Below are 10,066 nucleotides of genomic sequence, written 5' to 3'. Positions count from 1 at the left end.
AATGAAAATCATACTTATCATTCAAACACAGAAAGCTGTAGTTCAAAGTCAATAATAAGCCCCCAAGGTTTCATATATACAATCCTCTTAAATCACTCTCAAAAATCTTATCATTTTTCTACAGTTGAATTTAACATGAAAAATTGGTAAAAAAAAATTATAACAATGAAGAAGAAAGACAAAGCAATGTTTTAACTGTCAAACACAATGACCAAAAGCAGATTCCTTTCCAACCTGCTTGATATGGGACAGAAGACACGATCACTACTGTATCGAGGTGGCAGCCGAAATCTCTTCACCCAGCTGAACATGGAATCACTTTACCCAAAGCTGCTAAATCCATGGCCTTGTTCTGTGACAATAAGTGTTTCCATGGGATGGTGGCCCACTTTATGGTTCATCCTCTGCAAGCTGCAAGTTGTATCCATGCTTTATGTCTGTTCCATATCAAGGTTCCAACACTGTATTAAGGAGTTCAACAGAGAGATGTAAAAAGAACAAAACATGCACAGAATAAAAAACTTCTCATGTAAAACATCAAACTGAAAAGAAATACAAAAAAAGAGCATAAAGGTAAAGAAAAAAGATAATGGACACTGCATCCCCACAAAATGACTGGTAAAAAAATTGCAATAGAGATTACTGTCACAATATTAAATTTCAATTACATATATATACAAAGGTAGATAGTTGTCCTGATCCAATTTAGTATATAGTCAAGATGAATAATTATCCTATCTACTTTCAGTTAGCATGAATAAATGCAAACCTGCTTAGATTGAAACATCTAACCACCAAAAAGTCAATTCAATTTCAATGTTTACATTTCACAAAAAGGTATTTATACAACATTGACAACCAATCACGCAATTAATGTGTGTGGCCAAAACATTAGACTGGAAAAATTGACACGTGTAGGATACAATTATAGGATAGTGTGGATGCTTGACTTTGCAAAGCGTTCTTTTTTCCAGAACTTCTCCTCAAAAAAAAAAATTAAAATATTTAAACTCTATAAGTGTCAGAAAGGAAAATGGATTATCTTATTATATATAATTTTGCTACATAATTCAAGCATTATAATCAGATTACTGTCTAGTAATAATTCCATTGAGAAAACCAACAAACCTATACAACTTCTTTTTTTTTTCCTGTTTTCTGACAATAATCAGTTGTCAGAAAGAAATTGAATTTAAATCTTCCAGAGCTTCACATGAAATTTACCTTTGACCATACAAAGATTTGATTCATCAGATGGTTAATTTCATTTACAGTGGTCAGTTCAGATCATAATAGGTGGGGCAAACTAGATTGTGGAATATCCACAAGCAGGCCGTTTGCCTAAGCATTTTCAAAGATTGGAAACACCAAGTACATACATTCACCCATTGTAGGAATCTAGAACAATACCTTTAATCGAGGGTTTATCATATTTATCTTTTCTCTCATCCTCATTCTTCCATTCACTGTCATCATCATCATCACCCATCTCATCCCTTCCATCATTTCCTATATCACTTTCACTAGCAGTCTCCCACTCAGAATCATCAGTCTCATGGCCATAGATGTCACCAGCATCACCATCACAGTGGACACCCCCAAGTTTGATAGCTGCCTCCCTAAATAACCAAGCTGCACGCATCTGCTTCTTCACTAATCGTTCAGCATAGTCAGGAACCTTATTCTGCCTCAATGAAAGATCAGGGTCATTTGACTGAGAGCACTCATTTATGAACAGAATTGCATCTAACAAGCTCTCCTTAGCTAATCCCAGCATGTCATATGCCTGAGCTCTCCTCCACAGGCTTTTGGCATGACGGTTAAGAGGGTTGTGAAGACAGAGAGCACGTGTAGCATCACTTATGGCAGCCAAGGGTTGTTGCAACAGAAGATGACACTGGGCACGATTACTGTACAAAACCACTCTCTCTTTTTTGGATCTCATTGGACATAATGCCAGTGCTTCTGAGTACTTTGATGCAGCTCCAGATATATTTCCTGATGAAAACAGGGAATTTCCTTCAAGCTTCACCACTAGTGCTGCTGCCTGTTTAATGTGGAGATCCTCTTTTGGCATACTCTTTTCCCACTTCAATCTCTGCCTAGAGTTAAGTAGTTCCTCAATCTGTTCTTTTGTGCGGTTGCTGACAGAGTTACGTCCACTCCCTTGTGATTGAATGCATTCCTGAAGAACATTTACAATGGAATCACCAAGCTTCTTGTGATCACCTAGAGCTGATATCTCTGCAAGGTCCACAAGTGCTGGTACTGCCTTGTCAATCACCTGAAAAACAAATTGGGAATCATTAAGTAGGTACTAGCAGAGCCTATATTTCAAACACCAAAAAATTAGAAGTACGTTGCTTTCTTCCTAAAAAGTTGTTCTATCTTGGTCTCTCTTAATCACATCTCCAGAAGATGACGCTTCAAACTGTAAAAATGTGAAATTAATCTCAAAAAACCCTTTGTCGTCCCAAAAATTAACCAATGAAATAGGGAAAAGGCAATGCTGAGTATAACTATATTACATTCAGAAGAAACAAAGTCCTAACAATGTGGAGTGCATTTTTGCATACAGCATTTGATGTATAGAAAACTTCACATCACATTACCAAAATTAGTCCCAGGATAAAATCACAGGGTGAAAGTATTCTGATATTACATTTCTCCAAGAAAAACCATCAATTTAATAGAATTAAACTGAAAAAGGAGTTTATGATATGGCAAAGTTTACTGCAGGCTTGCCATTTGGGATCCCTGATTATGGCAAGAGAGTAACACAAAGTCTAAAGCAGGTGACATGCAACCATCAACTGTGCACATCTGTACATTGAAGCACAGTCTTCAATTTTTCAAGATACAAGATTGGATGATGGCAATCTCCAAAATGTTGCCTTACTTGAAAATGATGCAATCCAAAAGTTAGCATTACCGTTAGCACTCCGTCAATATTCAATATGCAGATTATATAACGCATTTAAGTGATGTACCATAAACTAAAAAGATAATCAACAAAATTACTATACAACTTTGTGATAGTCAAGCCAATATGACCTGCTCTCAACCACGAGAATGCTTGTCTCTGAAATAATTAGAACAAGTTTTTGTGTTTGAATTGAATCCAAGTGCTCTTACAGCTAACAATTTATCCTAAGATACCAAAGCAGGTGGTCAAACATACTTTTACAGTTAAAATTTTAACTGCAATTTGAGTAGACCTGTTAGTTCTAACTTTCAAATTCAATATACATAAAGAAGATGACATGTACTAGTGGTGTTTATTTATTAATAAGACAGAGAAGATCTGTGCATTTAATCCAGTAAGCACAGTTCATCTATAACATGAGAATAGTAATGCTTTTAGGTATAATATACTATCTTCAACACAATACATATCTTTCAAAAGCCTAAATTGAGATGTGGGTTGCAGTAAGATTTAGTCGTACCTTGAACTAGTTACTAAATAAATACATGAACAAAACTATATTAGATGATGGTGATTCTCCAAAGAAAGACGCCATACCATAGATAAGGACTAAAGATGGGTCTGCTCAAACAATTCAGGCTAAGAATACCTAGCACAACAATAGAAGTGACCTATTCCACATTCACTTGATGAAGTAATAGGCTCCGACATATGAAGGGCATTCAAAGAGAAACAGTCATTTTATGCAGTGAAAAAAGAATAACAGAATACATAAATCATTTAAAAAAAAATTTGAGGCCTTTCAAAATGCTTTCTATCTCCTATTATTACAGGTTTAAACCATCTATGATGAAAACTGAACTCAAACATCATAAGTGACATATTAAACATAATGAACGAGCATAATTGAAGTTAATATAAAGCTTTAGTACAATAATTTCTTCATAAAAAATTTATGAGAATGCATATTAAGAATATGAGGACAAAAGCAAAGCTAATATTCAACATTGACAATCTTTAAAAGGACTTAATTAAACTAATGTGCCATTTGGATTTGCTGGAGCAATTCACATTTATAACTGAAATATTAAAATTGGATGCAAATTCAGGTCAGCAGAATGTGAAATATCTATACCTTATGGCATGTACTTGGGTCTTGAAGCAACCAAAGAAGACAATCGATAGCCATATATTGCCAATCATCTGATGATCGAGCAATATTGCACAATGCTTCAATGATTCCAGAACAGCTAGCAACAGGTCCCCTACCCAGCTTATGATGGCATATTGTTCTTAATAAACCAATACCAGCAGGTGAGTTTTCATTAACAAGTCCACCCCACATCCCAGGTAGCTTCATTAAGAATTCAGGTTTGCATATTGTAGGAAGAAACTCAGGTTTAAAAGCAAAGCAATTAATGAGCTGAAGGGACCAGCACTGTAACTGACTAGCCCATTCCTCTGCCTTCCTTGACTCCATTTCAACACCACCCATGCCACGTGTAAGCAGATCACAATGATAGCTTAGCCTTCTATCGACATACTGGTAAAAATGGGAGTAAACTATTTCTAGGGAACTCATCGCTAGTTGAATGGAAAGCTCAAGAATCTCACCATGACTTGCTACAGCAGAAAAAGTGTTGGAATAAGTAGCCAAGTGTCCTAAAGCTCGTACTGCTACTCTTTGTTCAACCCAAGTTAACCTCCCTCTCAGAAGTTCAACTAACGGAGGGATCACTCCAGCATGAACAGCGCTTTCTGCAAATTCTTCCATATTCATGGTGTAGGATCCAATAATATGAGCTGCATAATAAGGAATATATATGTTTTGGTCATGAGAAAGCCAGCGGCGATTTTTTAGGCCTTTCCATATGAGTGCAGCCATGCACTCAAATATTCCCAACTCAATGAACTCCGGATCATTTGGATGTGCCATGGCAGTGTTCCAAAGGCCACTGATCGGGAGAACCTGACCATCATCATCCTGTGAAGGAAGTTCTCTAAAAAATTTCAGTATACTTGCTCTGCGCTTACTCGGATTCCCTTCCTTCATAACACAGAAGAAGCATCCTGGATACGGACAGTCTGATGATACTTTGTCCATGCTCAGTAACTAACTACTCGATATTCATAGAGCTCACAAATTAATTGCTCATTGAGTAGCTAAACTGAATAAATACTTCAATTCTGCATATAAATTCATATTGGGTTAGCGTCAGGCAGAATATCAGAGGCCAACCAAATAAATAAACCTGCAACAACAGTAAGCTAAGAAAACGTATTCCAGACATTGAAACAAGGATTGTGGATTCTACAAAAGAACTTAACAAGTATAATACTCATTAAACACACATTAGTCGCTATTATCACATGTAACCAATAACTCATGATCCATTCACACAAGCTTGAAATAAACATTACTTTTACCAACTTATTCTAGACTGTATTAGGAAAAAACACAGATAAATTTTCCTAAAGTTCCTCATGGTTCGCATGGGGTAAGGTTATGGAAACACATTTGTAAGAGTTGAAGGTCGTTTCACTGTCACATTAGATTTGATCCTAGGTTGGGGTCAAAAGTCAAATTTTGGGAGGATGTTTGGTGCGGTGAGATGCCCCTCAAGGATGCTTTTCCCGGTCTCTTCAATATTGCTAGTAATAAGGATGCTTCCATTGTGGATATCAGGGAGAATTTAAATGGTATGGTACATTGAAATGTTACCTTCACTCGTAGAATTCATGATTGGGAGGAGATGGTCTTAGCCTCCTTTTTCTCACTGTTGTATTCGCTCTCGATGCGTGGTGAAGGGGAGGATCGGATCCTTCTAGAAAAGGGAAGTTTGAGGTTCGCTCTTTTTATAGGAAGCTTGCCCTTAAAGAGCCCAACCATTTCCCTTGGAAAAGTATTTGGTGCACTAAGGCTCCTTCGAGAGTGGCGTTTTTTGCTTGGTCGGCCGCCCTTGGGAAATCTCTTACCTTGGATAATGTTCGGAAGAGAAGTATTGTTGTGATTAATCAATGTTGTATGTGTGAATCGGAAGAGGAGTCTATGGATCATCTCTTTCTTCATTGTGGGGTTGCGCGCACTTCGTGGGCTGTTATCTTCTCTCATTTCAACAAGTGTTGGGTTATACCTAGAAGCGTCAAGGAGATGTTCGCTAGCTGGTGGTTGGGCGGAAAATCCCGTAGCGCTATGGTGTGAAAGATGGTTCTCCTTTATCTTTTATGGTGCCTTTGGAAGGAAAGAAATGCTAAATGTTTTGAGGATTTGTCGAGGAACCTAGAGGATCTTGTTCTTTTTTTTTTTGTACACGCTCTTTACTTGAACTGCAGGCTGGCTTGCATCCATAGTGATCAATTTTCCTGATTTTCCTTTTATGTTCTCTCCTTCTTTCTCCCCTTCTTAGTCGCTCTCTTGTATACTCTTTGTGTACTAGGGTTGCACCCCTCTGCGCTCTTTTAATGCATCATTACTTATCAAAAAAAAAAAACATTCCCTAACATGCTCTTATCCAAATGATATTCATTCTATATAATTGCTTGATTTTCTAGATGTATACATATGCACCACTTTATAATGTAGGAGAAGAGAATCATCATCCGAGTTGTCAGATACCAAATTAATGGTGCTGGAATATCTTGATAGAGAAGATGAATACAAGAACGACAAGAATGAAGCATAAGTTTTGAGGATTGTTTTCGGAATAATATTTTTTGCTTTGTCTTCAAGTATTTTACTTTGTCTCCAAGTTTCAAGGTTATTTTTGTATTTTTATCTTTTTATCTTTTTCTACAAGTATTTTGCTTAAAGAGCACTCAAAGCTTAGCCTATATAAAGGCATATGGTCTGTATTATTTTTTTAATTCAGTTTTGAAGTATTAATCAAATCTCAATCTTTCAGAGTTATTTTCTGTTTTCTTTGGGGCAATTAGAGTTTTTCTTTTCTCTAATCGTTATTTTCTCTCTTCTTGAGTCCCCTTTACAGCCTTCAATCTTAGTTTATGTTTACTTTCATACACCGTCAAAACAATTCTAGTTATGTTCGGTGTCTGTTGGTATCAGAGCTTAGCATCTTCTTGAGGTGATTTTTTTATCAGTTTTCCTGGTTGGTAATCGTACTCGGCATGGACAAGTGCCAAATGAGGAAGTTTTCTACCATGAACATAGTCTATAAGATGTGATGATTGAAAACTTGCAGAGACAAGTTGCAAAGTTAACCCAGCTCTTGGCGGCACAAAACTTGGATATGCATCACGATATTGATGATGACGATTCAGAATCCAGTTTTTGAGAACCCGTATCACAATCTTGTTCTAGTTTGAGAATATTGCGGTTGGGATGAGCGGCATGGAGCTTCCAAAATTTGCTAGCACTCTCATCACCTTACAAGTCCACCACCATATGGAATGGTATTGTCAAGACAATGGAAAGGAGGTTGGTGGGTTGGATTTGTCGGAGATCTTTGTCGATGCTCGTAGCGCATAGAAGGCAAATGTGGGGTAGGCCACAAATCCCGACTTTTCTCGTCTTAGTGTAGTGGAACTAAAATACCCGAGTGAAGGAAATTCAATAGGTTTTCTTATTTGTCGAAGGGGCTTTATTTGTTGAAGAGAGGGAGGTTGCCGTTGATCAAATTTCAGTCTTTCACAATTATTCTATGTTTTCTTTGGGGCAACTAAGGTTTTTCTCTTCCCTAATCGTTACTTAATTTCTTCTCGAGTCCCTTTTACAGTTTACTTTCATACGTTATCGGAACAATTCTAGTTCTATTTGGGGTCACTTTACATATGCATATAAGCTTCACTACACATTTTCTAACACTAATAGTTCTCTAACTTGCAGGCTATAGGGGAAGAGAATCATCCGGTCCAATTGATTCACATTTTCACTATTTTGAGATTGACTGATATAATTAAATAACTAATTAACCATACAAACCTTAGCAAAAGTTACATCATCATACTTGAATTCATAGAGACGAACAACTCGTATACAACATCACATCAAACCCAAATATGGCACAGAAAACACTGAGTAATTCAATATGCATGCAGTGCAAACAAGTTCAGAAATTTTATATATCCAAAAGCCCAAATTGTCAAAATGCTGACGCAACCGCATCTTGGGCGACAAAACAGAGAACAAAATTAATTGATATAAAATAAAGATATCATCAGCTACTCAAATCAATAATGAAAATGTCACTAAAACTTTCAAATAATTTACAGCAAATATATGACAGCAGGGCATTCAAAAACAACAAAAATCTAAGAAAACAGAGGTGATCACTCTAGCCCAAACAAACAGTACTATAGCTACATTTCAACATCAATTAGATCTAAAGGATAAACCTTTACTCAAGGCCAAAAAAACAAAAAAAAAGTTCTTAATAAGATCCAAAACCCAAAAATACCTAAATCCCACATAAAAAAATTCAACCCACAAACCCTTAGACCCCAAAAAAAAAAATTAAAAAGTAAACAATCTCAGACGTGAACAGTTACACCAAGTAGAAAAATCACATGTGAAACCGAAAACAAAAGAAAAACAGAGACAGTTGTGAAACTAAAAAGAAGATACCTCGGACGAAACCGGTTCTTTCAGAAACAACAAGAAGTAGAAGAATGAACTAAAAGAATTCCTTGGCCAAACTGAAAAAACAAAAAAGAAAGCTAAAGCTTTTGTGTATCTTCTTTTCTGTTGCTCCAAAGTAGAATATTTTTGCTTTTCTGTGACTTTGATTCATATATTGCCGAATCGAAATGGAATTAAGAGCACAAAGAGAGAGAGAGAGAGAGAGAGAAAGAGAGAGTGGGCAGAAGTGGTGGAGCTTACATGTTACATGAAACGGTGTTTTGTGTCTTTGGGTTTTGATTCTGACAGGCGACAGCGGAGAAGATCCTGCTATGAAAGAAAATATACACTGTTTTAATGGAATGCCAAACCATGTATTTCATTTTTAATTTTCCCGAAAAGAACATATCCACTCCCCCACGCGCTGCGTCTCACGCTCGATTGGGCACTCCTTTCTTTCTTTTTTCCCCATTTTTGAGCCAAGAAGGGGGGGATGAACGGATTTCAAAATCGTGGTTTTTGTGAAAATAAGATGTTAAATTGAAAATATGTGATTATATAATTTCTATTATCATAATAATTCAACGTTGAGTCCAAACGAGATTCTAGCTCAACACTCTTACGAAATAATATAATAAACTCGTAATCATAACAGATTTTTATATGATTTATAAGAGCATTCCTAATAGGGAAGTCATATTTTTATATAAAATGGTTTTTCAGAACTCACTTTTATCTAGTTTTTTAAGCTATTTTTAAATGTCTCAATATCCGATTAGCTATATTTTTATCTATTCTATTAAAATATTATTAAAAGCAATAAAAGTTTTGAGAAAAAAATAGAACATGTGAGAGAAAAAATGGGTAAAGTTTTGGAAAAAATATAACATGCAGTGAAAAAGTAAGAAAAGATTTTGGAAATAGAGAAAATAAGTGAGAGAAACAATGAAATATAAAATAGCTCCCTTGAAAAGTGCTGCTATATTTAGCTTTTTTTTTAGCTCTTCCAATCAAATATCTATTTTTTATTTTCTTTTGGCTAATCCAATGTACGGGATTTTTTAAACATTTTAATAGTCATTTTAGATAAAAGTAACATTTAGCTCTTCTATTAGGAATGCTCTAATAGAATTGAAAAATATTAAACACAAGCAAAATACATAGATAAACACCACCTCCAAAAGTTACAAGAAAATGTTAAAATTATCCTATTTTCTAAAATTGCCCTTTTCATAGCAAATCTTTTAGCTGAAACCATAATTGCCCCTTTAAACTACTACATAATTTCCCTTGTTATCCAAATTTTAAAAAATTGTTAAATTCAACAGAAAAATAGATCATATGCAATGCAAGCGAAGTAAAATAACAAAAATATCGTTTCAGATCATAGAATAAAAAATTCCAAAAAAAAAAAAAAAAAAAAAGGGACCCATGGCATTTATAGTGAGTTTTGGTTTAGAGGTGATTGATGTGATTTAAAGTAAGTAGAAATTTTGAATTTTTTGTATATAAAAGTTTTTTAAAAAAAAAGACAAAAAGTTGAGTTTAAAAAAATAATAATAATA

The 10,066-nt window shown here is 35.4% G+C and overlaps 1 protein-coding gene across 4 annotated transcripts; it reads right to left on the bottom strand.

Annotated features, from left to right (window-relative positions):
• LOC132165593 (ARM-repeat/Tetratricopeptide repeat (TPR)-like protein) lies at positions 1-8,858 on the bottom strand. Of its 4 annotated transcripts, XM_088511984.1 has the most exons (5): positions 8,763-8,856; positions 8,508-8,578; positions 4,062-5,113; positions 1,411-2,284; positions 1-437 (listed from the first exon to the last, which is right to left on the bottom strand). In XM_088511984.1, exons 3-5 carry the CDS (start codon positions 5,028-5,030, stop codon positions 391-393), a joined length of 1,890 nt encoding a protein of 629 aa, XP_088368110.1. In that variant the 5' UTR covers positions 5,031-5,113; positions 8,508-8,578; positions 8,763-8,856; the 3' UTR covers positions 1-390. The 4 variants fall into 4 exon arrangements, with proteins under 4 accessions (XP_088368110.1, XP_088368111.1, XP_088368112.1 ...); XM_088511985.1 differs by lacking the exon at positions 8,508-8,578 and having other exon boundaries at positions 8,763-8,858; XM_088511986.1 differs by lacking the exon at positions 8,763-8,856 and having other exon boundaries at positions 1-461; positions 8,508-8,752.
• Positions 8,859-10,066: the final 1,208 nt, after the last annotated feature.

Source organism: Corylus avellana, chromosome 11 (genome assembly GCF_965113065.1).
Source record: "Corylus avellana chromosome 11, dhCorAvel1.hap1.2, whole genome shotgun sequence".
NCBI lineage: Eukaryota > Viridiplantae > Streptophyta > Magnoliopsida > Fagales > Betulaceae > Corylus > Corylus avellana.
The sequence above is the reverse complement of the archived record's forward strand: the minus strand, read 5'-3'. Positions and strand labels throughout refer to the sequence as shown.